The sequence below is a fragment of the Zalophus californianus genome, chromosome 5 (assembly GCF_009762305.2).
Source record: "Zalophus californianus isolate mZalCal1 chromosome 5, mZalCal1.pri.v2, whole genome shotgun sequence".
Classification (NCBI taxonomy): Eukaryota; Metazoa; Chordata; class Mammalia; order Carnivora; family Otariidae; genus Zalophus; species Zalophus californianus.
Genome location: NC_045599.1, coordinates 111,336,997 through 111,363,063, shown reverse-complemented (window position 1 = coordinate 111,363,063; position 26,067 = coordinate 111,336,997). Strand labels below are relative to the sequence as shown.

General features: G+C 47.7%; 2 protein-coding genes across 6 annotated transcripts in view; one reads left to right on the top strand and one right to left on the bottom strand.

Annotated features, from left to right (window-relative positions):
• The window catches only part of SLC36A1 (solute carrier family 36 member 1), a 252,623-nt gene that overhangs the window by 50,992 nt on the left and 175,564 nt on the right, over positions 1 to 26,067 (top strand). The window contains exon 11 of one of the 4 annotated variants that reach the window (XM_027605692.2): positions 20,315 to 20,714. The exons of 2 other annotated variants lie outside the window; for them this stretch is intronic. In XM_027605692.2, the coding sequence (XP_027461493.1) occupies positions 20,315 to 20,370 (56 nt within the window). In that variant the 3' untranslated portion in view covers positions 20,371 to 20,714. Of the gene's footprint in view, positions 1 to 10,761; positions 10,785 to 20,314; positions 20,715 to 26,067 lie in introns of those variants that run through there. One more of the 4 variants, XM_027605694.2, reaches the window with a different exon arrangement.
• The window catches only part of FAT2 (FAT atypical cadherin 2), an 83,180-nt gene continuing 60,545 nt past the window's right edge, over positions 3,433 to 26,067 (bottom strand). For both annotated transcript variants that reach the window (XM_027605684.2, XM_027605685.2), the window contains 8 exons: positions 25,586 to 25,729; positions 23,097 to 23,294; positions 19,028 to 19,838; positions 15,317 to 15,462; positions 10,856 to 11,297; positions 8,810 to 8,963; positions 6,445 to 6,902; positions 3,433 to 5,371 (listed from right to left, as the gene is read on the bottom strand). In XM_027605684.2, coding sequence (XP_027461485.1) covers positions 4,839 to 5,371; positions 6,445 to 6,902; positions 8,810 to 8,963; positions 10,856 to 11,297; positions 15,317 to 15,462; positions 19,028 to 19,838; positions 23,097 to 23,294; positions 25,586 to 25,729 — 2,886 coding nt within the window. In that variant the 3' untranslated portion in view covers positions 3,433 to 4,838. The remainder of the gene's footprint in view (positions 5,372 to 6,444; positions 6,903 to 8,809; positions 8,964 to 10,855; positions 11,298 to 15,316; positions 15,463 to 19,027; positions 19,839 to 23,096; positions 23,295 to 25,585; positions 25,730 to 26,067) is intronic.

Sequence of the window (26,067 nt, the reverse complement as noted above, 5' to 3'; positions counted from 1 at the left end):
GGTAATATCCCCACTTTGCAGACTGAGGCATAAAAGGTTAAATAACTGAGAGCATGCATTTTCTGAGTGGTGGAGCCAGGTCTGTCTGACTGCAAACCTCGTACTGCCCCTGAGATCTGCCTCCCTGCCACTAACTCCATTACTCACAACCCTCAGTGGACAGGGGACATTTCCAGGCCCCAGTCTGGATGCCTAAGTCCTCCCACACTCCAACCCCAACATATCAGGACTACCTACCATTGCCCAAATATTTAAAACCTCTAGGCCTTTGCTTTGGGCTTTTCCCTTAGCATGGCTGGCCCTTCTCTCTGTGCTAAATCTGAAGCTCAATTTTAAGATCCAGCTCAGATGGCTGCTCCTCTTTAGAATCTTCCCTGGCTACGTCAGTAATAATTTATGACTCCCTCCTCAGCAGAGCAGTAACATCCCTTCCCTGGCTAGCCTCCTCTCTACTTATGCTAGAAAGCTGTGACTACTTGGTCACTCGCTAGATCATGGGCTGCTGGAGGCATTGATCGGATCGGGCTTGATCTTCCAGTCCTCGTCTGTGGGGGCTAATCTTGTATCTGGACTTAGCTGGTTACTAAATTCAGTGTGGTTTCCTTTAGTAGGGAGTGGAGACTGGCCTCTAAGGAGTTGACATCGTTATATATACTTTTAGTTTTGTATCAGTCTAACCAAGCACTTTCCTTGGTTGGACCCTGTAGATTTGTTGAGGAATCTTAAGAAAATTCTAAAGGTTTGTCTTTTCCCACCTGGCTCCTTGAGAAAGTTCCTGCTCTTTACTTGGTGAGACCTCCTGTGCCTCTCCTCAAGACAGAGCTAGCAGAGGCTGCCCGAGGTCTTCTAAAGTCTGTCCTTAGACACTGAAATGTGGGTTGTTGTCCAACACCTGGGCCCAGATGCCCTCGTAGGCTGGCATTCACCCGTTCACCATGGGCTATCAGGAAGGGCCACCTGTTCTATACCAAACCAGCTGTGGGCCTTGGGCAAATCACGCCATATCTCAAAACTTTATATCCTGTATTTTTCTCTTTATGTCTTTTAGAATCTCCATAATCTTCAGTCCAAAAGAGAATGGTTTTCCTCCCCAAGGTCTAGGGCTCTGCCCTTCTTCACCCAGCTACTCATTTTGAGGTTCTAGCCCTGGCCTAAGTCCTCCCCACCAAGACCTCGTGTGTCCCCTCCAGAGCACTGCTCCAATTTCTAGAAGATACATTGGCTTTCTCTGTTAGGCCTTGATAAACCCCATGTGACGGTGTAGTTGTGCAGGCCTCCTCCACAGCCCTCTGAATGAGCAGGCTCACAACTCCTTTGCTGTTGTCCAGTGGGTTCCATCTGCCCTCCCACCCTGGACATGGTTGTGAGTCCTCACTTCCACCCGTCCTGCTTGCTGTCTAGCAATGCTCAAGGTTGCTGCGGCACTCTTAACGTCCAGTCTCAGAACTGGAAACAGGATCACACGAATGGCTTGGGGTTGAGCTGACCCCACCTCCCAGGATCCAGACACCTTGTTAATACCACTTAGAATTACGGTGACACTCTTGGCCTGTGAACTCATTAGACTAAGCCCTCTCAGTCCTCCTTGCTGCTGTTCCTCCATCCCCTGATGTCCAATGTCATGAACCCAAATGTAAGGCAAAGATAGGAGCCAGACAGCCCCGGATTAAATCCTGGCCCTGTCACCCGTGAACTGGGTGACCTCACTTTAAGTCACTAACATAAATTACAAACCACGTAATTTATGTGTGTCTCTGTCCCTCTGCCTGTGAATGGAGACAACAGTACTTACCTCATGGGGTTTCTGTGAGGATTAAATGAGACAAGACCCGTCAAGTGCTTGCACAGCACCTGCCATATAGCAAGTGCCAGTGAGCAGTGGTAGTGAAGAGGATTATGGTGAACTGTAAAAATGCCCAGCCTGGAGGTCAGGAAACCTGTGTCTCTGCCTTTCTTTTCCACTGTTTACGCTGTGTAAGACTCGGGACATTTGGAACCAGAGCCCCAGGGACTTGAGACGGGAGAATTTCCCTGAAAACCTTTGAGTCTATCACCGCCCAGTAGGTTGAGTCTTGATCCCAGAGCGCCCTCTGGTGGTTGACAGGTGAAGGTGCAGGCTCGGGAAGACAAAGGGAAGGAGGGGCCTGTTCTGGAAAGGTGGGCTGGGTGGAGAGAGGCTCCCCCCTTCCTGAAGATGGAGAGCAAGTTGTGTTGTAGGGAGATAACCAGGCTGGGTGCAGATCTGAATGTGGGTCTTATCTCTGTGAAGTGTTAGCTGCAGGACCTCAGACAAACCCTTCTCCTCTGTGGGCCTTGGGTTGAGGAACATCAGGAATGAAGATGCACTAGATCAGAATTTTCCAAAGATGATTTAGCAGACCCTGGACAGTCATTTTAAAAGTCTGAATGTTTATGTGTTTTCATGTGTTCTAGAAAAAATAGTAACTTTCAAGTCCTTTAGTTTATGGATGTGTCATTTTAAGGTGAATAAAAATATTTTTTAAAAGTTGGACAGCACTAAAAGAAAATTATTAAGTATATAATGATACAGGTGGTATTAGAACAAAAATCATAAAAGTGAAAAGCAAAACAACAGAAGTCAGGGCAACACTGGACTAGCTTATATGTGCTTTCCTGCACAGTTCTGATAAGTTGATCTTACCTACACACTATCTGGTATTATTTCCTAGTATAAAGGTCACCATTTATTGTTTATGCTTCTAAACAACAGGAAGCCAATTCATACCTGCCTGAGGCCACACTGGTGTATGGCAGAGGGGGTTTGGAACAGAGCATGTCCAGCCCCAGAGCCACAGTGTGCTGGGGTGCCTCTCATGGATGTGCCTTCTCTGCCCACCTGCACCGGGAACTCAAGGGCAGGGACTGGGCTTTCCAGTCTCAGTGTCACCTGCAAGGTCTGTGTCACAGCTGCCCAGTGATGTTCACCTCCAGCTGGGCCTCGGGAGTGAGCTGTGGAGCAGTAGCCATAGGCTGGCTCCGGGCACCAGGAGGGCTGGCTTCCCAAGGCCTGTGCTATAAAGCTCACTCTCCCCATCCAGTGCTATGTGGTACAGAGGGTGCTGGCCAGGGTCAGCAGTCCTGAAGTGTTGTCTCGAGCCATTCACGCACCTGCTGATTAGTGGACTTGTCCACCAACTGTGGGCAGTTGTGTTGGAATTAGAGGTGTTTTCCCTGATGAGTGTTCTGGGCCCTGCCCCCAGAGGTTCTAAATTTTTTGTCTGGCTTTGGGGCTCACAGATCTATATTTTAGCCATTTTGCTAGGTTTGGGAATCACGGTGCTTGATGACCTCAAGGGTCCCGTCTAGCCCCCAAATTCCTTGAACCTCAGCTTGGCAGGGCCCATAGACCCTCATGCCCTTCCCCTGACCCAACCCCAAGCAGGATAAGTGACATACAAAATAACCGTAAAAAAGACTCTTTATTAGTAAAAAACAACAACAACAAATGGCCAGTGAAGCTGTGCATTCTGTCACACACACACACAGTTACTCACAGCCACTTGAATGAATACACCCTCACCCACACAGCTCCCTCTCTGTAAGCAGCAACCCTGTGGGTGAGAGTCTCTGTTGCTCTTCCTTTTGACTTTTGCATCCAGAAACAACACAAATGAAAAATCAGTGGACCGGAGAAAGGGATTGGTAGGGGCGGGAGTGGCAAGGCCACCAGAATTCTCTGGTCCCTGCCACTCCTGGCTACATACACTCTACACATGTGAACACATCTATACATGAGGTGCCCACATGTGCAGACATGTGCCCACATTGACCCTCCATGCATAGGGTTGAGTCACTGCAGGTAACACTTAGATTGGCAGGCATCTGAGATGGAGGGGCAGGAAAAGGCAGAGTGTCCAGCCTGGACACTGAAGTCCAGCTCCACGCCTCCACCCTGCCCTGAGGCCCTGAATGGGGAGTTCTTAGTTCCTTGTGTCTAGGGAAGAAAAATCCCTTTGGGGCAACTCATCCAGACAGCAAGGTTGAAAAGTGCCTAAGAATTTTAAAAAATGAAGAATTAGGTCCTCCCTGCCTTTGGCCCAAAGTGCTTGAGAAACTTGGGCTGAAGAACCCAGAGTTCCATGAGGTCTGAATTCCTTAACCAAGAAGGTTCAGGGCTGCAGGAATCCTGGCAGGCCCTGGCTGGTGGAAAGTCATATGACTTAATGAGGCAGAGCAAGTTCCTTGGACTCTGCATTAGAGGAGTGGGGCACCAGGAGACTGAGGACAAGTGATGCTCCTCAGGAGCCCTTGTTGCCCCAGGCCTAGCACAGTGCCTCACACGGAGCAGACGCTGCAATTACATGTGAATGAGGCAGAGTGCACAGGTGACTTGGTGACCTGCCCACCTGCTGCTCACCTCTCAGCCCCTAGAGGATGCCTTGTGGCTCTCCGGGGTTAGAGGACCCTGGACCTTGTCTCTGTAGCTGATGTAGAAGGTGCCTGTCAGGTGGACAGCCTCCAGAATGGAGCTATGGGCAGTTGTCAGAATGCTCCCTGACAGAGCCACCTCCCTGGGGACTGAGGGATGGCAGGCAGTGAGACAGACTGCTTCTTGCCCCTCCCAGGAATCAGTTTGTCCTGGTTTCCCAGGGTTAACTGTTCTGTACATCCCCTTCCTTCCGAGGGCCCTCGTGCTGTTTTTGGAGCTCCACCCTCAGCTTCTCTCCATCCTCAGGGACTCGCTGGGGGTCTGCAAGGGCACATTTCAAGGTATGGCAGCCTGGACTGGGGATGGGGGCTTCCCTCCCACTTTTCCAGCCATGCTCAACTCACTCCTCCAAGTCCTTGGCTTCCTCCCTGCCTTCCTCTGAGGACAGCTAGAACATAACCTCCTCACAGCTCCCATAATCACTCTCCACCATATCAGAGCCCTCATAGTTGGGGGGAGCGTGGGTCTGGCCCCGCCCTGTGAGATGCCCGCCCCCAACCTCACAGTCAGCATAAGAGGGCCCAGCCCGGCTGAGGCGCATACTCACCCCTTTGTAGCCCCCCTCTGCCAGGCAGGGCCCTCCCCCTCCCTGCCGGAACTGTGAGTGGTAGTAGCTGATGGCCGTGTACTCGTTGAGACAGGGGGCCAGCAGACGTTCCCGGGGACTGGGGGGCCGTGGGGGCATCAGATCTTCCAGGTTCTGGTTGCTGTAACGGGGTGGGAGGGGTGCCCGCTTGTTTTCCAGCTCCAGTGGGAAGGGGAAGCCCCCATAGAGGCCAGTGGAGTCCGGCATCACGGGTGGGATCTGGTGGTGGTGAGGCGACGGCGGCAGAGGGCCAGGGGTCACTTCCGAGTGGGGGTATTCCCAGCATTCCTTCCTGGAGTAAGTAGGGGGCCAGACTGTAGCTCCGCCTGGGCACACTGAAAATGACAAGATGAGGTGAGCGCTGAGTTTCCCTGGTGAAGGTTTCAGCAGGCCTTATAGCTGCTATACATAATTCAGCAGGTGGTAGAAACAGGCAAAAGAGTGGGTGGGTATGTGGCCATCGATGTGTGTTGCCTCTGGTAGCTTAGATTGATATCTAGAATTCAATGGGGCCACCTTCAAGGCCAGAGGTTTAACCCAAAGCCAGCTCATATTGCTAATCTGTGCCAATGATCTAAGAGTCAGTGAATAAGGGAAGAATATGGATGACTCCATGTAGCCTGCTCGCCTCTGCTGGGAACAGCAACTCCATCCCAACTCCGAGTAGTGACTTATGTGTCCTTAACAGAAGGAAATGGACACACAGTTTGGACTGGGGGAGTGTGATGGCATCTGTTTCAGAGGGTGATTAAATGAGATGTGGCTTGGAAGATTGGAGACCAGGCTTCCTTGGTCCTTCTCTGTCCCTGCTACTGAATAGTTGGGTGAGTTAGAACAAGTTACTGTGTCTTTATGGGCCCCAATTACCCTATCAGCAAAAAGTTTATGAAAATACCTTTTTTGACTATTGGTGAATAAGCCAGAAAATATAAAGTGCTTTACAAATTCACCTCCTTTTGAGCCAAAGATGAGAGTGAGGTGAAGACCCCTCCTCTAGGTCAGTCAGGTCTGGCCCAAGGTTGTCATACCTCCAGACTGGGTGGCCAAAAGCTTGGACTACTGCTCTTTCCTTTCCCAGAAAAGCACAAAGGAGCAGAAGCCCCCCATTTCACCCCAGGGATCCCATTTACCCCTATCCAGGGTCTTTAGGTTTCTCCCGTAGATATCAATCCTATGGAGTGAGTTGGAATTTAGAGGAGGGGATCATGGTGCAGTGGAATGAGCCACAGATTCTGAGTTCAGAGACCTGGCATCTGGTCCAGCCCACCAGTGCACTGTGACCTTGAGCACATCCCTTCATATCCTATCCCAAGGGATTAGACGGGATGGTGGCCTCACCTAATGGAGTGTTTAGGTCTACCACCTATACCATCAATTCCAGAGGCTAAGGGCCTCTGGCTATACTGACCCATCTCTTCGCCTGACCATGTCCTCTTAATGACGGGCTCGTTGTCAGAGTGGGAAGGGACCACAGCTGGTGGGAGTCTGGGAGGCACACTGCAGACCACTGGCCGCTGCTTAGAGCTGGGTCCAAAAGTGACAAATTCATTTGGAACTGAGGTCTTGCTGGGCTCCAGTTGGTTCAGGTTGTTGCAGGAGCTGGTGCTCAGCGGGTTGAGCTCGATGGCAGGCATAGTTTGGGTGTCAACACCAACACTCCTGGCCAGGAGGTCTGGGTCCTCCATGGCCACGGGCTTGTGGGACTTGCAACGGCGGCAGTAGAAGAGGAGCCCGACGGTGCTTAAAATGATAAACAGCAGGGCCACTATGATGATCAGAATCTCCTGCTGCCCCCAGTCACCCCTTGTGATCTCAGGGGTGACTAGGCAATGTCCTTCTGAGCAGCCCCTTGCTTCCATTTCACACCTGCAGAGACAGAGAAGTAGTCAGTATACTTCCCTTTCCATGTCCCCTCTCACAAAGATTTATAGACCTCTGCACTCAAGCCTACCTTCTCCAATTTTCAACCAAAAAAAAAGAAAAGAAAATGGATGATAACAATCACACATATCAACATCAGAGCCTTCCATCTTCTATGAGGAAGGTGTGGCAGTCAGTTTCAACTTCATTCATGACCATTTGGAATCCAGACTCTTGGCACTTCCGTTATTTCCCATTTGTGTGATCTAGGCATTGGATATACACTCCACCACTGGGGTGAGATTTGCAACCACATATTGTGGTGGAGGCAGCCAACATACCCAGCTGTCCTCAGCATTAATGTCAGAGTCCCAGATACAAGTCAGCAGCACCCAGCCATGACAGCTGGGCACCAGCGTTGCCCACTGTTCTTCAGGAGATCATAGGAACCCAGCATGGTCTTGCACAGACCTTCTATCGGACAACTGTTCAGAGTGAGCACTTGGAATTGTATGACCTCCCAGGTCACCATCAGCTTGGCATTCCATGGTGTAAGGCTCCTAGGAGACTTCCGTGGCCAGTTTCATTCACTTTTTTTTTTTTTTAAAGATTTTTTTAATTTATTTTTTGACAGAGAGAGACACAGCGAGAGAGGGAACACAAGCAGGGGGAGTGGGAGAAGGAGAAGCAGGCTTCCCGCCGAGCAGGGAGCCCGATGCGGGGCTCGATCCCAGGACCCTGGGATCATGACCTGAGCCGAAGGCAGACGCTTAACGACTGAGCCACCCAGGCGCCCCCAGTTTCATTCACTTTTGAGGGATATTAAGAAAGGCTCCCTTCATTCTACTTGAGTCCCAGTGTCTACAATTTCACCACCAACACTTTGTCCTTTTGGGTTAGACATTGTCCTTCCCACGTTCCTCTTTTATTTTTTTTTATTTATTTTTATTTTTTTAAAGATTTTATCTTATTTATTTGACAGAGAGAGACACAGTGAGAGAGGGAACACAAGCAGGAGGAGTGGGAGAGGGAGAAGCGAAGCAGGCTTCCTGCCGAGCAGGGAGCCCGACGCGGGGCTCGATCCCAAGACTCTGGGATCATGACCTGAGCCGAAGGCAGACGCTTAACGACTGAGCCACCCAGGCGCCCCACGTTCCTCTTTTAAATTGCAAACACCACCACTTTCAGCCAGGAAGTATCCTGCCAACACATCGACTGCAGAGCGAGGTATGCAGTGGGGCCAGAAATGCCAGGTGTGAGAGAAAGGACTTGGGTCACAAACATATGGGGGGATTTGGACAAGCCCTTTCCTTTTCTGGGCCTCAGTTTTCCCATCTGTAAAGTGAGTGGGTGGACTACATCATTGGCTCTCTTATGCACACGCTGACAGCAAGGGGATCACTTGAGAGCTTGTTATAGATAGAATCCCAGGCCTCATTCCTTGGAGATTCTGATATAGTTGGTCCAGAAGTCTGTATTTTTCACAAGTATCCCTGATGATTTTTTTAAAGGCTCCTAAACTGGGGAGCCATAAAACCAGATAATTACCAAACCTCTTTACCTCTAGGATTCTAGGGATCTAAGGATTCTTGCAATCCCCCAGGCCAGCATAATACAAGGCACAGGTAGCTTTCAGTGGGGTTTGAGACCCACAGCAGTGTTTGTACCTAGTGGAGTCATTGTCCCCAGTCCACTTTCTGGGAAGTAAGAACCCTCCTTCCCTGAGTGTTCTGATGCAGGTGGTTGGAGGGAGAAGCCTCGGCACGTGGAAAAGGCCAAGAAGCCAGGTCGCTGGAGCACTGAGCTCCTGGTCTCCCATTGGCTTCTCTGGAGATCAGAGTGTGGAGATCATTCCCTAATGGTGCCAAACCCAGGGTGAGGAGCCAAAGGCAGGTGGCCTCCCCTGTGCTTACCTGTCTCCCATATAAGGGTGAGGGCAGTTACAGGAGGCGCCTTCAGGGGACAAGATGCAAGTGCCACCTTCCAGGCAGGGTGTTGAAGTGCAGTTCTCCCTTCTTTGTTCACAGTGCCTCCCGGAGAACTGGGGGGGACACTTGCAGATATAGCCTGGGAGGGAGGGCAGGGGGGAAGAGAGTCAGGCAGCTGCAGGCTGAGAGGCCCTCCAGGACAGAGGGGGGGCCTCGGCGTGTCTGCAGATCCGCGTGTCCATGTTGAGTTACTGAGTGCCTCCTTCTGTGACAAGCACCATGCGGGGCACTGGTGCCCTGCTGGACAAGAAGACATGATCCTGGCCTCAAACCACGTATAGTCTACAGAGAACAGGCATCTAAAGAATAGTAATCATCCTAGACAACACTTATTTAGTGCTAGGCACCATGCTAACAATCTGCATGTGTCAGCCCATTTGAGCCTCATGACAACTCTGAAATTGGTTACTGTTGTCCTCATCAGGGGACAGGTACAAGTTGATGGCAGGGGAGGAGATGAGGCACAGAGAATGCATGACATTTGCCCAAGATCACCCAACAAGTAAATGGCAAATTTGGGATTCAAACCTATCGAACCAACTGTGTATACTATCAGTATATTAGTAATTATCATAAAATGACAGAGCCTAGCGGGCCAAGGGAGAGTGGGGACTGCAGGGCCAGGGAGGTGGGAGGGGCCAGAGCGTCCTTATGAGCCAGATGCAGGAATTAGGAATTAGGACTCTATCTTAACAGCAAGGGGAACCCACTGCAAGGTTCCAAGCAGGAAAGTGATACACTCAGACCTGCTTTGTATAAAGGTCACTCTGGTGCCCTGCTGGAAGGCACAGGTGGAGGGGGAGAAGGGAGAGAGCAGGGAGACAGCTGGCCCAAGGGTGAGAGATGACAGCTGCCTGGTAGTGCGGACAGACAGAAGTGATGGACCCCTTAGATATTCTGCAGATGGAAACGACAGTACTATTATCCAGGCAAAAATGAGAAAACGGGATAATGCCGAGTGTTAGCAGAGATACCGGATCCTCCTGCATTGCTGGTGGAAGTGCAGCTGCTGTGGCCATGCTGAAGAGCAATTTGGCCCTAGTTAGTCAAAATAATGATTTACATCCTCTGGGTATGTGAGTTCCGTCCCTGAGCGTGGTGTGTGTGTGTGAAGGAAGTTCTCGTGCAGGTTCACAAGAAGATGTGCATGAGGATATTCATGCAGCATTGTTGATGGAGGTGGGGTGTTGAAGCCACCAGGGTGTTCAGTGCTAGGAGAGAGGGAAGATGTGAGTGCGTGCACACACGTTGGGGTACAGAGCCACAGTAAAAGCAATGAATATGAATTGTGGCAGTGTGGATGGAAAACTATAAAAAATTGTATATCACTTCTATGATTAGAAATTCAAGCATGTGTAAAACCAGTAATGTACATTTTGCAAGAATTCATTTAAAAACTTTAAATGTTTGCCTATGCGTTTGGGGGAGGGAAAGGCAGCTGAGTATAGAGTAAAGGGGAATATAAAAGAGAAACCTGGCATAGACCGATCATAATAGTAAGGTGTGTGATGAACTTAACCTGTGGCACCAGAGGTCCCTGTTCATGCTGGTCCCCCATCCATACAAGTAGAAAGTCAGTCCTTGGTGAGGGAGAACAAAGACTCCTGGCTTCCCTTAGTGTAAACCTAGTGGATCCCAACCCATTACTCATGAGATAGTAAGGGGAAGAAAGAGACATTTGGCATCAGGGGGAGGGGTGCTCCACTGAGATCTGCACTCCAAAGGCACCTCTCTCACTTAACAGCCATGTGGCCCTGGATGAGTTCCTTCACCCATCTGGGTATCCCTTACGTAGCCCAGCAGTTTCCTATGCTGTAAAATGGAGCCATTGACGGCTTTCTTTCAACCCCTCTGTCCCTCATGGGGCTGTGCTGAAGGAATATACTTGGTAAACTCTCCAGTGATACATGATTGCTGGGGTCTTCTGAAGAGCCTTCTGGGATAAGCCTTGGAGTTACTTTCAGCCCTTACCTGCCTCGTGGGTCTGTGAGCACTTGCCACCATTGAGACATGGGTTTTGGCTACAGTCATTGCTGTGTGAGCAGCACTGGGTGAGGGCCTGCCTCTCTTGCAAGCCTGATGCCTTCTTGCCATGGACCAGCAGCTCCAGCGCCTCTCCATTGATCACAACCGCATCCAGGCAGCCTTCAAAACCCTGGGACACAATTGGGGAAGAATGCAAGAGAACAAGGCCACCCAGAAAGAGGTCTCCTTCAGGCCTGAGACCCTGGCAATTCTCTGGGAGCACAAGGGAGGCGTTGCCTGAGCTGTCAACCAACAGGCGAATGGAAGTGTCTGTCTCCTCCACCACAATGGAGTGCCACTCTTGGTCATTCACATGGAGCCCAGAGGAAAGATTTCCATAGAAACCACCTGGGCAGCGGTATTCCAGCTGGAGCACTCCATCAGCCAGCTGCAAAGAAAACCCAGATGGCCATCAGCAAAGCCAAGAAGTCCTTATAAAAAGTACTGCTAACAGGCTACCAGTGCAAAGAATGTTGGTTGTATTTTCATGGGTGGGAGAGGCAGTGTTTGGGGATTTTCAAGGCTGTTCTAAGCATTGTCTTTGTAGAGTATTAATGCCCTCAAAGTGCTGTTCTGTCTATGGTCCCATTTGGCCCTTACCATATTCCATGGGATGGTCCAGGCAGGGATGGCATCTCCATTTCACAGATGAGGAAACTGAGGCCCAGAGAAGCCTTGCTGACCAAGACTGTCTCTTCTGGATTCTTCTTTGTAGGCCTCTCCCCATGTTCTGTGCTCCCAAATTTGGTGCTCAAGGACACCAAAAACCTCCCTCCCTCCCACTCTCTTATTCAACAGTTCTGCAGTTCTCAAAGTGGGTCTCCAAGACCTTTCCAGGGGACCCACAAGGGGAAACCATTTTTATAATAATCCTAAAACATTATTTGCCTTTTCTACTCTATCTCTCACAAATATGCAGTGATTTCCAGACATGTGCTATCATAACAGATGAACGCAGAAGTAGATGTGAAAATCCGGCTGTCTACTATAAAGCCATACATAAGAGAGATTCGCAAAAATGTAAAACAGTGTTACTTTTCTTTTTTCTTAATTTTGGAAAATGTAATTATTGTTCACAATAATATGGTATTTATGTCAACATATAATAGGTTTCTTGCTATTTTTAAATGAATAAATAAAGATTTTAACATTTCTCAGTTTTAATTTCTAATACTGAAAATACTGATAGCTCTAACCCACATAAACAAAACTTCCCTAGGATCTTCAATTATTTTTAAGAGTGTGAAAAAGTCCTGAAATCAACAAATCTGAGAACCACTGGGTTAAATCATTTTAGTTTACCTTAGCCCAAGAGGTAGGACTACTGTGGTCACTCTGGGTTGTGTAGAGCTTTCTCTGGGTGAAATTTGAAAATCCAGTTCACTGTTTTACAGAAGTTAGCCATTTGTACATCACCTTCCCAATTTTTGTCCTGGTTGAATACTAGCTATACAGTTATTTACGTAAAAGGAAACTTACTATTATTACAGTATGTAGACTCAAAACGTTGTCCTTAAATCACTCCTTTCACTTAGCTAAGACCATAAATCCATTGGTCCCACCGTCTTTTCATTGTCTGTCAGCCTCTGTAAGGTTCTCACCTCTCTCCTTGTCCAGCTTAAATTCCATAGCCAAACTCCTGTCCTCACTTACTTGGTAGAACTCATTTGGCAAACATACAAATCTGGTAAAATCCAACTCTCCCTCTGCTGTATGTGAGCATCATTGAGCTGAACATAGCTGGAGAAAAACATGCAGCCTTGCTTATTGATCTCCCTTTAATTTCATGACTGCAAGTTTCAAATGAGCCCTTTGTGGTGCCTAATTATGGTGCTATCTTCCTTGGTTTACTCTCCCAGATGACTATTTTCACAACCTCTCTCTCCTCAAACCCCTGATGCTCTCCTCCCCATCCTCGCTCTCAGCAATCAGGTGGGGACTTGCAGGCACTCTTACCATCATATCTATACGCTTTGGTGGAAGCCAGTCTCTCCATTCATGTACTTGGTTTTACCTCCTCAAGGACAAGTTTCCATTGACCTCCTTTCTCTTCCCTACATCTTTGTTTGTTCATTCTCTACTGTACCATTCCAGTCATCACACAAACATGATGTTATTGCTCTAATCCTTTAAAAAGTTGTCTTGAACCCACTTCTCCCACCAGAAATCACCTTCTTTCTTTGCTCCCTCTTTGCAGCAAAATTCTACCCCCAACCCACCGAACCACCACAATACTGAAACCACTGGTGTCAGGGTATTTAATGGCCTCTGTGTTGCCACGTCCAATGATTAATATCACTTCCCATCTCACTTGACCTCTCAGCAGCACGTTATCAGCTGGTCACTCCTTCCTTCGTGGTACATGTTCTTCGTTCAGCTTCCTGGATACAATACTCTTGGTTTTCCTCCAACATCACTGGTTGCACCTTTTTGGTCTCCTTTGTTGGATCCTTCTCTTCCCCCAGATATCTCAATTTGGAGTGTCACATGGATGAATCCTTGGGTCTACTCTCTTTTCAATCTATACTCCTTGGTGATCTCATCCAGTTTCATGGCTTTCAATACTAAGTATATGCTGAAGGCTCCCAGATCTTCATCTCTATCCCAGACCTTTCTCACAGACACTAGGCTTGTTTATCCAGCTCCACTTGTAAGTCTAATAGTCATCTTAAACTTATATCTCCAAAACTGAACTTATGATCTTCCCCCAAACCTGCTCTACCCATAGCCTTCCCCAGGTCTGTTGGCAGCAGCTCCATTCCTTCTAATTACTCAGGCCCAAATCTTACTCCTTGCTTTCCCTCCCAGCCTTCATTAAATTCATCAGGAAGTCCTGTTGTTTTTTACCTTCAAGAATCTATCTATAATCTCAGTTCTTCTTCCCAGTTCACTGTCATTACCCTGATCTAGACCACCACCATCTCTCACCTGAATTATCGAAGTACCCTCTTGGTTGGGTCTCTGCTTTTATCCTTGTTTCTCTAAAGTTGTTTATCAACACAGGAGCCATGACGACCCTTCTGAATATGTTACGTCATGTCAGTTCTCTGCTCAAACCTTCTCATGCCCTCCGTTTTGCTCACAACAAAAGCCAAAGTCCTTCAATGGCCTATGAGAACTTTATAGAACTCCCTCATCCCATTGTATCTCTGACCTCAACTCCTACTACTACTGTCTCCCTTGCTTACTTTACTCAGTCCATATACACAGCTCGACTGTTCCTTAAACATGCAAAGCATTCTCCTACCAAGAGGTTTTTACATTGCTATTCCCTCTACCTAGAATGCTGTTCCTCAGATGTCTACCTAGCTAATTCCCTTACCCCCTTCATATTCTGGTTCAGTTACCAGCTCAGTGAAGCTTTCCCTGATCACCTTACTTAAAATACCAACTTCCCACAGTCCTGATCCCCCTTAACCTTTTCTTTTAAAGCCAAAGCACTTATCACATTTGGACAAACTATAATTTTGAGTTATTATTTTTATGTTTATTGTCAGTCTTCCCCTGTAGGGTGAAAGCTCTCAGAGGGATTTTTGTATTATTCACTGATGAGACCCAAGCATCTAGAACAGTGCCTATCACTTAGCAGATGCTCAATAAATATTTATTGAATAATTAATTTCTAACTAGCTGCCAAAGTCTGCTTGTTCTTTGTCAAAGTGGGAGACTGGCTTTTGTGTTGGAGGTGTTAAAATCAGACAGGCAAACTGAGATATTCTATAAGATGTAATCAGTAGGACTGAAAGACCATGAGAAAGAAAATTCATTTTTTTTCCATGTGATTCCATGTAACTTAATGCCGGGTTTGTAGTCTTGAGCACCCCAGTGATAGCCAGCCTTCCACACATCTTGGAAAACACTGGTTTGGTACTCAGCAAAAGTGATAAAACAAAACAAACCCACCATGACTAGGTGGCCTCCCATTTCTCCCTCTATCTTCAGAGGCTCTCTCTCCTCCCACAGAGCAGCCCAACCTCTGGTTGTCTTTGGCTATATATATCTCCAGGTCCAGGGCTTGGGCCATCACAACTGGAAAGTCTTTTGTCTTTTTCTTTTTTTAAGATTTTATTTATTTACTTGACAGAGAGAAACACAGTGAGAGAGGGAACACAAGCAGGGGGAGTGGGAGAGCGAGAAGCAGCTTCCCGCTGAGCAAGGAGCCCGATGCGGGGCTCGATCCCAGGACTCTGGGATCATGACCTGAGCCGGAGGCAGACGCTTAACGACCGAGCCACCCAGGTGCCCCGGAAAGTCTTGTGTCTTAACCCAATAGTCACACCAGCATCCCTGAAAACCACGCAGGGTTTTCTTTGCCAGAAATTGGGCTTCATGGCTGTTCCTCAGGCTGTCCCCACCTCCCTAGCCTGGCATGCCCACGTGAAATCTCTCAGGCTGGCAGTGCCTTACCTTCAGGGAGACGTATACTGTCTCATTGCTGAACAGGAGAATAGCCTGTGATTGGAGTGTTTTCAGGTGGAAATGGATGTACCAGTTCTGTGCCTCAGGAAGGCTGTACCGCCCAAAGCTTCGTCCGCTGAATCTTGTGGCAGTACCTGTAGAAGCAACCAGAGATGTCAGCTCTCCATGAAGTGGTCCCCACAAAGTCCTCCAACTGACTTTGTCTCATTCAACCCTTGGGTGACATTGCTCACATTTTATAGATGAAGAAGTGAGGCTTCTTGGTGGGTGGGGGTTACCTGTCCAGGATCATGCAGCCAGACAGAGGCCATCACACTGCACACCTTCTTTTGGCCCCAAAGACCCTTGCCTTGGGTCCCAGCTTGAGTCAGGAACTATGAGCTTGAGCCCATTAAGAAAGCAAGGATCAAGCCAGAAATGTTACTGATGAAATGTGTGGAAATCAAAATTTCTATCCTACATAGTTTCTGTGTTATTTCTGACATCACCGGGGGAAAGAAGGAAGCAGAATTGAAGAGGATTCTGCATATATGTGTGATTTCAGGAATACCACAAAGGTCATTTGCCTCAAGATCTCCCCTTTGCAATTAGGAGTGTAACCATTTGAGAAGCATGTAACCAGATGAAGCGTTGCTGAGAGGTCGAGAGGCACTGCGATCAAGGAAGGGGTGCAAAGTTCTGGGAAGTCCTGCATGTGCCCCCCCACCCCCCCGTAGCAGCTGCTAGCTCATAGTTGCAGAATCAGGAGGCTCCACTTCAACTTGACTTTCTCCAGCTTATTTAACCATGGAACCATCTTATGTGGACTACCTCTTCCAAGCCCTAGGAAATAGCATTCTGCAGCCCGCCTTGGGGAATGCTGAGTTATGTATATTAAGCACTACCCTCCCCAGAAATGAGTTCAGTTGTTAAATCCCTAAAACCTCAGTGTGAATAAGCTTATCAGTGGTCAGGCAAGGGGAGGAGCTGTATAGGCCCCAGATACCCCAGATTGTTGAAGAGAGAGAACAAAAGCCAAGAGGAGAAAGAAGCACCAGGAAGCCTGAGGCACATAGAATTTCAAGATTCTAAGAGTCTGTCACACCTTAGATCTAAAACTCTTTGCTGTGGGCAATTCTGTTGTAGTAGGTCGTTACTGGATGGGATATTGAAGATGATCTAGATCGTCTAGGAATTCCCAGACCTGGCTGAATATCAGGATCAGCTGGAGGGAGTTTTAAAATACAGAATGCCAGGCTCTACCCTCAGAGAGTATGACTCAGTAGTTCTGGAGGCACATGAGAATCTGCATAAAAATCTCCCTGTGATGAGTGTGCTCCTGAGAAGCTGGTCATATGGTGATCCTTGGTATAGGTGCCAGTTACATATGGTGATCCTTGGTATAGGTGCCAGTTACACGGTATAGTTGGTTTGTGAAAACTAGTTGAGCTGTAGCACATGGACCTTTCTGTATGCCATATGAATTTCACCAAAATGTTTTTGAAAACAACAAAACCCTCTCCTCCAAGTGATTCTGGTGAGCCAGCCTCTCTAGTATTTCTCAAAGTACAGCCCTTGGACCACCTGGTTCAGAATTGCCTGAGGTGCTGGTTAAAAATGCCAATTCAAAGGAGAGAGAGAGAGTGAGAGAAACCAAGAAACAGACTCTTACTACAGAGAGCAAACTAATGGTGTACCAGAGGGGAGTGGATAGGGGATGGGTGAAATATGTGAAGGGGATTAAGAGTACACTTATCGTGATGAGCACTGAATAATGTACAGGATTGTTGAATCACTCCATTGTACACCTGAAACTAATACAACACTGTATGCTAATTAAAATAAAATACTTCATAAAAAATGCCAATTCTAGGCCTCACTCAAGACCTTCTGAATAATACACTTTGGAGGTGACACCCAGGAGCAGGTCTCTTTAAAATCACACTCCCCGTTGTTAGCACTTAGCAGAGAGCACATAGCAGGTGTGTCACAAATACTAACTGAATGAATGATGTTACTGTCTTCCACCAATGTACATGTAATATGTTTTCCTTCTCTCCTGTTTTCCAGTTTTATGAGGCAGAATAATGGTTCTATAATGTAGTTTCTCATACTAAGTTGTTGGCATTCCACTTTTTTTCACTTCATATTTCTTCTTTAGTGGAAGTTCATATAAGACACTCTTCTTGGGTTGCACAAAAAAAATCATCTTTGTCAACTCTTCCAATGAGCTAACAGTCCATGATAAATTTAATTCACTGTACTATTTTAAACACTAAATTGTACTTTATGTTCATATCTTGTGTCAGTAGATCACTGGTTTAATAGAGCGTAATAAATGAGTTCTTAATTGAAAAAAAAAAACACTCCCTAGATGATGTTGCACAAGCATGAATTTTAGAACTTCTGCTCTCTGGAGCGAGGTGACCAAGAGAGAACCTTCAGCCATCACAGCTTTCCTTGCAGGCAACTCTGGAGCAAGAGACACAGAAGGGAAGCACTCCCCCACCCCCACCCTGCCCCATAAACACACGCACACACCAAGAGTAGCTCACCCAGCCAACATACAGTGGGACCTGGAGAAAGTCTACAAATCTTTAGAGAAAGAATTTCCCTAATGCAAACGGGGAGCCCATAAAGGGTAGGCCAGGCAGGGGGCGATGGTGAACGGGACACAGTGTCATTTTCCTTTTGCCAATGCTCCTGAGCTGGTCCAGGGCATGGATTCTTGATGCCAGGGGTACTGGAGAGTCTGCAGGAAGAAACTGACTTCCTGTAGAGCTCAGTGAAGAGCTCAGGCTTTAGAGTGGGACACACAGGTATTTAGATAACCAGCCCTTCACCGGAGGCTATGCAGTTTCAGGTAAACCAATACAATCCCCATCCCTCAGTTTCAACCGTAGTTAGAACTAATGACCCTGCTTTGTAGGGTGTTGGTGCCAATTAGTTTAGGTAACATATACAGTGCCTGGCACATGGCAGAGTCCTTCTAGCAACGGCTGCTACCATGTGAATGACGGCCATCATGGACAGGGTGCTTATGGGCCAAAGGCTAAGTGCTTTTATATCCATTAAGTAATTTACTCCCCAAGCCAACTCCAGAAGGCAGATGATAATATTTTCATTATTTTATAGATGAAAATCTACAGCTCAGAAGATTTAGTAACCCACCCAAGGTTACACAGCTAGTAAGAGATAGAGCTGGAGTTAAAACCTGAGCTGTCTAAGTCTTAAGGTTATAGCCACCAGGCTGTAGTACTATTAGTACTATTAGTAACTCATGTTAGTGACCACTTCCTCTCTATATCAGGCACTTTTCTAAGCAAGCCCCTGATATTTAATACTCATTTAATCCCTATAACAGCCCAAAGACACAGAAAGGCTACATAATTTCCCTAAGGTAACTTGGCTCGCAAGTGGCAGAGCTGGGATTTAAACCCAGGCAGTCTGATGCCAGAGTGTGTGCTTTCAGTCATCATGCTAACTGCCTCTTGTATCCTTGCTGTTATTTTCAAAACTCCAAAAAGTGTCCAGAAATAGGGTGCTATTCCATGACTAGATTTTGTGAGGCCACTACCCATCCCATGGTGGCCTGTGGCCTTTAGCCCTGCTGAAACTCCCCTCTTACTACCCCACAGGGCCTCCCTGGGATCTCCATCCCTACAGTCAGTCTGGCTGAGCCCTACAGTGCTGATTGTCTTGGGGAAGCCCATTCCTCACCATTGCAGGAGCAGCTCCTCTCCAGGTGGTGCCGCGGGGTCAGGATGCTGAGCCTGGCTGTGCTGTACGTGGGCCCCACCCTGGGGTCCAGGTGCACTGTCTCTTGGCACATTTGACCCTGGCAGCTTGGGCCCTGGCAGGGCACCACAGGCATGGCTGACCTCATCTGAATTCCCACCGAGTGCTCCATCTCCTTGGCTGAGCGAGTGATGACGGATGCCAGCTCCTGGAGCTTGTAGAAGGTTCCAGAATGCCCCTCAAAGACCAGGAGCACGTCCACCCCAGCTGTGGCCTCTGCAGGCTGAAGGCTGGCCAGGTGGATGTTAGCTCGTTTGATGTCCAGTTTGTTGCTGAGGAACCTCTGTAGGTTCCTCCAGTGGTCGCTCACCAGCTCCTCTGGGGTGAGCTGGTGGAAGCCCATCCACATGGCCTGCTGCAGAGCCTCTCGCCCCACATGCCACACATGGACGTGGACCCCAGCGGTGGCAGCGAAGCTCCCATCACTGACTGTGACGTTGAATGCATAGCGGCCACGAGGCAGGCCCTGGGCGGCGATAATCTTGCCATCGGGGGCGCCCACTGAGAAGTGCCTGGCCAGGGTGTCCTCTCCTGCCAGGCTATAGGTCAGCGTGTCCTGTGGGTCTCGGTCTGTGGCATGGATTTTGCCCACCATGCCACCCTGGAACTCCTCCTCCCCGATGGTGATGAAGATCTCCAGTGGGAGGGCGGAGGGTGGGTAGTGGCTCTGCTCCGTGACATGGACTCTGACAGATGTCGAAGACGAGAGGGGAGGGATGCCACTGTCTGACACCTGTGGGCAAAACAAGCACTGTTATTACCCCAGGACTGCAGCTGTCTGTGGCCCGAACAAGTCTGGGCCTCCTGGGGCAACCACGTCTCTCTGCTTGAGGCCAGGCTCAGCATGTCGTCACAATCAAAAAAGAGGACAATAACTCCAAAGCACTGAAGGTCTTGTGGAGGGAGTTATATCCCATACCTCACAGTAAAACTTAACTCCGTTTCCTCATCTGACAGCTCTCTGAGCCTCTTCCTAAGTCTCTCCAGCCACTCGCACTCGTGCCTCCTTCCTCTCCAACGTCCCTCATTCTGTCTCATTCCTTAAGTGAGTCATCAAATGTCTCTTCATGATTCCAGTGTGCATCCTTTGGGGCCCCTGTCAGCCAAAGGAGGTTCTCTTTGGGATCCCCCTTTACTATGTGATTGGGGTCAGGGTGGGCATTGCCTCTTCAGGTCAGCCAACAAGTACTTACTGAGTGCTTTCTACAGGCCAGGCCCTCTGCTGTGATCGGGAGAAAAGAGACGGTCAATACGTTACCAAATAAACAAGAGAATGTCAGACATGGATAAAGTGCTGTGAAGGAGATAAATGGAGCATGGGACAGAAATCTGAAGAGTGAAAGGGTCCTAACTCAGATCAGGTGGAAGGGAAGTCGTGACACTTGAGGAAGAGGTGACCCTTGAACTGAGTCCTAAGGGATGAGAAGAGGTAAGGAGAGGAGGTGACAAAGGGAACAGCAAGTGACCAGCCCCAGAGTAGAAAGAATGTGGTGAGCTTGATGGGGCGGAAGGGCCACGGCTGCTGGAGCGAGTGGGCAGGGCTGAGGACCAGAGGGGGGCACAAGGGAGGCCACCCCGTCACTGATGGGCTGAGGAGCACAAGGTTGGGTTTTATGTCAGAGCCATGAAAAGCCATTGAAGGTTTTAACAAGGCCGTGCTATGACCTCAGTTAAGCAAGGAAAAGAATGTAAATTAAAAATGCCTTTTCCTTTCATATTTTGCCAAGCGTCTCTGCAACTTTCTGTCCAGATTAGCAAGGACGAAGTTTCCTTCAGTGACTTGATCACTTTCCCGGCTGTCACCAGGGGTCTCCACAACTTTCCCTACAAGTAGTATCTTGTTCACATGTATTCCAGTGCTTTGAGTGGGCGAACAAGTTGTGAAATTACACTTAGTGCTGGGATTTGTGCATAACACAGGTGGGATATCAATAGCAACAGCAATAATTAATACTACTGCTAAGTATAACTTACAGCTGGCATCAACTGAGTGCAGACTGTATGCTGGTCACTTCTAATGCTTCTGATGCATGATATGAGATATCCTATCAACCCTAACTGTAACCTTAACCTTTCTTAGGAGATAGATACCATAAAGTCTCCCATTTTACAAAAACTATCACTTAGGCTCAAAGAGGTCAAGTAACTCGCCCAAGGTCATATGGGAGGTAAGGCCAGAGCAGAATCTGTCCTCCTACCTGTGTCCGTGTAGGTCTTTGCTAGCCTCTAGTGCCTCCCAGTGAACAAAAGTGGAAATACAGGACACGTACAAGAGATGGTGATGCCGATAGTTACTGAGCGATTGTCTGGGTCGGGAGACAGAGTTCATCGTTTCCTAGGCAATCGGGTCCATGCCCTTCGCTCTGAGAACCCTCTATGTTAGCCCACACCTGTCCTCTGAGCTGCAGACTTCCATTCCCAACTACCTACTGGACACCTTCATGTCGATGTCTCATGGGCACCGAAAAGGTGACATGTGCAAAACGGAGTCCTCATTTTACCCCCATAAACCTGTCCTTCCCCCACTTCACTCTCTTTCCAGCCTCAGCAATGGCCACACCCGCCCAGTCTTCACTAGAGTCTGGAACCTGGGAATCACCCCTGATTCTTCTCTCTCTCCCCATATCCAGTCTATCACCAACTCCTGTTTATTTCCATGCAGAGCTTGTCCCTAGTCTATCCACTTCTTGCATCTTTGTTATCTGCTCAAGGTTTCCACACCACTCTCTCCCACTGGGATTGAAAGTAATACTAAAAATATTACCAAGGCTTATAATTTCCCGGTTTGCCCAGATCAGTCTTGATTTTCACTAATTGATCCTGTTGTGGCTCAGTGGTCACCAATGAACTATTTTTAGTGCTTTTCTCCCTCTCAAGTGCATCACAGTTTGGACCTCAGGTAGTGTGGTCACCCAAGCTATGAGGCCTCCATGATCTACCCAACCCATCTCTTCAGCTTTATTACCATTAGGATCACTATGCTGACCACATTGGTCCCATCTCAGACCCACTTCAAGCTCTTTCCCAACTCAAGAATTGGCTTATCTTGTTTCTGCCTGTGACACTCTCCTGCCCATTTTTCACACAGCTGGCTCCTCTCAGGTCCCAGCCCAAATGTCCCTTCCTCACGAGGGGAGCCACCCTCCGAATATGTCTCCTCTGTGCCTTTCATAAGGCACTTTCTTTCTTCATTTGTTTATGGTTTATCTCCATGACTAGAATCAAAAGCCCACAAGGACAGGGATCATCGCCTTCTTTCCCCCTGCTGTATTACTAGCAGCAAGCAGAGGGCCTGGCACAGGATGGCTGCTCAATATTTGTTGAAAGACAGCAAATCACTGACTGGCTGGATGGATGAATGGATGGATATATCATCCTGAGCCCAGAGAAGTTCACAGAATAACAGGGTCCACTAGGACTTGAGATTTAGGAAAGGGATTTTGAGGGAATGAAATGAAGAAGAAATGTTTAACTACCATCTTGACCACTTCCCTTTGGCTATTCTTACTCTACCCTTTGCAATACCACCATGACCCCCTAAACATGTATATCTTCTCCAGTTTGGACCCCACACCAGTTGCTGTGAGGTTCAGAGAGCTGTCCTGGCCAAATTCAAGGAGCTAGAGCCAGGGTGAGGGTGTTTGTTGTTCTGCCCAGAAGCTATGAGGAATTCAGAGGTTAGGCTCCAGGGTCAGAGTATTTGGTCTGAGGCAACCCACCTCTGCCACTTATTGGTAGTATTACTTTAACCCAGTCCCTCAACCTCCCTGTGCTTCAGTTACCACCTCTGTAAAGTGGGGGTGCTAACTGTACCCCCCTAAAGCCTGTTGTGAGGGTTTAATGCAATAATGCATGTGAAGCACTTAACCCAGTGCCCAGCACCTAGTAAGAGCTCTGTACATTTTCTCCTAATAATAGAAGGACTTATAGTGCTTTTGTCAGCACATTAATGTCCCCATGGTCACCACTAGTGGCCCAACACAGCTCTCACCTTGATCTGAAGCTGATACCATTCCTGAACTCTTCTGCTCAGGCCCACAGCGGTCACTAGCCATCCATCAGGGGTCACTTGGAAGGCAGAGCCATCATTTCCCTTGGTGATTCGGAATGAGTAGGGTGGACCATTCTCTGAGGAGTCCGGGTCACTCAGGATCAGCTGCAGGACTTTGCTACCAATGGGTGAGTTTTCCTGAGATAGAGAGTACCAGGAAATCAAAGAGCAAAATGAGTTCCAGTCCTTCCTTTTGCATCTTTCTGGATCCCCTCATCTGGGATGAGTCCTCAGCACTCTGGCTGCTCTCAGGCCATGTCTGGACTTCAAGCTATCATTCATTCATTCTGTGAGCCCGTGAATTAGTTGTTGGCTTCGCCAGTCTAGACCAGGAGCTTCCTGAGGGCAGTGCTAAGTCTTAGAAACAAAGCCCATTAAGGCAGGAAGGGTCCTTAGAGTCCCTTTATCCTATAGAAGGTGACTTGCCCAAGGTCACATAGGTGATATAATTCATGTACATAAATTAGTTAGTGCCTGGGATCCATGTGGAAGTTTTGTGATTCATAGGGTCAACTGAACACCTATAAATGGTTTCCTGCTTAGAAGACCAATGGAACACCCAACTCAATGAGAAAATTTAAAAATGAGTAAGCATGCAACTAAGAAAAATTGATTCCCTGGATATCATTCCAGTCTCTGTTCTATAACATAGGGATTCAGTATCTGTATCTTTTTTGCAACAAAACCCTATCTACAAACAGAATCTTATGGACAGAAATTAATGGTTGCCTATCCAACAGGCATTCGTTCCTTCTTTTCTTACAAAACCTGACTTTTGTGGGGTGGCAATATCCTCACAAAAGATATGCCCTTATTAAGAGGTGATGGACTGGGGCACCTGGGAGGCTCAAGTTGGTTAAGTGTCCAACTCTTGATTACAGCTCAGGTCATGATCTCAGGGTTGTGAGATTGAGCCCCATGTCAGTGACATGCTGAGCGTGGAGCCTGCTTAAGATTCTCTCTTCCTCTGCCCCTCCCCACTCATGCTCTCTCCCTCTCCCTCTCACTTTCCCTCTCAAAAAATAAAAAATAAAAAGGAGAGAGATGGACTGTGATTGGTCTAAGTCAGTTATAAAATCTGATTCCCTGTGCCAGTTTTTGGTGTAATGGTGATCGTGTAATCTTATTCTGATCACTGGAGAAGTCAACCACGTGAGGGTTCTGAGAAACTATCTTTGATAAAAAACAGAGCCTGGGGTGGGGGGAAGTCCTTTTCTGTTTGTCTTTGAAGATGGTCAGACAAGGATGTGATGCTGGAGCTGCAGCAGCCGTGAGAAAGAAGGTGAGGGAATTTCAAAGAAGCTAGCCCAAAGCTGTGATACTGTTTTTCTGCTGAAATAACCAGTTCTGGAATAGAACTTCTCACCATCATACCTTTTGTTATATGAAAAAAATAAGCCCTTATTATTGAATGACATTTTAGTCAGATAATGTGTTATTGGCAGTCAAAGCATCCTAACTAATAATATACAAACAAATAAAAGTGGAGAGACTCTGGCTGATACATAGCAGGACCCAGGATTCTGCCTTCCTATCCTCTTCCTCACCTCCCTCACCTCTTATGGTCATAATTCCCATTGAATCCCTAGGCCCTCTCCAGATCCCATTTGTAAACCACTGGTATGGTGGAAATAGTTTGGGGATCTGGAAAATCATCTAGGTTTAAATCCCAAATTTGCCACATTCTAGCTATGGCACATTTCTGCACCTACATTTAAAAAATCTGTAAAGTGGGCAGAGTAGGCCTCCTTATCCACAGGGACATGTTCTAAGACCCCTAGTGGATGTCTGAAAGCATGAATGCTATACATACATCTCTGTGATAAACTTTAATTTATCAGTTAGGCACAGTAAGAGATTAACAGCAACAACTAATGACAAAATAGAAAATTATAACAATATACTATAATAAAAGTTATGTGAGTGTGGTCTCCTGCTCTCAAAGTATCTGTACTCCCCCATTCTTCTTTTGATGATGCGAGGATAGTAAGATGCCCATGTGGTGAGATGAAGTGAGATGAATGACATAGGCACACAGAATGTGTGATGTACATTAGGCTACTATTGACCTTCTGATGATACGTCAGAGAGGGATCATCAGCTTCTGAACTGTGGTTGACTAGGGGTCAGCCTGACTGAAACCACAGAAAGCAAAACCATGGATAAGGGGGGACTACTGTACTACCTGCTTCATGCAGCTATGTGAGTCCCAAATGAGGTAATGGATGTGGAAATGCCTAGCACAGTGCCTGATTATTTTTAATTCCATAATTCATAGTCCCCTTTAGCAGGCTGTGTTGCCATTAGGGATATCAGTGGCAAGGTCACAGCCACTGTTTTGGTAGACTGATACCAGTGATGAGCACCATCCACTAGGAGGGAAACGAAGGGAGGAAGGCTTCAGGATGTCTTTGGAAGCTCAAATGTACCTGGACAGAGGTGCTGTAGTTGAGCTGGAAGAATCTTGGTGGGTTATCATTGACATCAACCACTTGGATAGCAATATCTGTGTCCTCATGCAGTGGGGGCCGCCCGCTGTCTGTGGCTCGGAGCCTCAGGGAATAGCTAGAAGTCTATAGCAAGATGCCAGTGGAGAGTTAGCAACAAGACCCCTCAGTTCTGCCCCATGACTCATCACTAATGTTTTCAGAAAAATAAGATGGAGACACTCCCCTATGCCCACCCCCACTACCCACCCATGCTATTTTAGGGCCCAGGTTTTGGAGTCAGGAAGAAATAGGTTTGATTTCCAGTTCCACCACTTACCAGCTGTGCGAACTTGGGAAGGTGACTAAACATCCGTGAGGCTATCAGGACCCACACCCTAGGATTATTTTAAGGACCAAATGGCACGGTGTAATAAAGCACTTAGCAAAGTTCCTGGCACAGAGCAGGTGCTCAATAAATGATA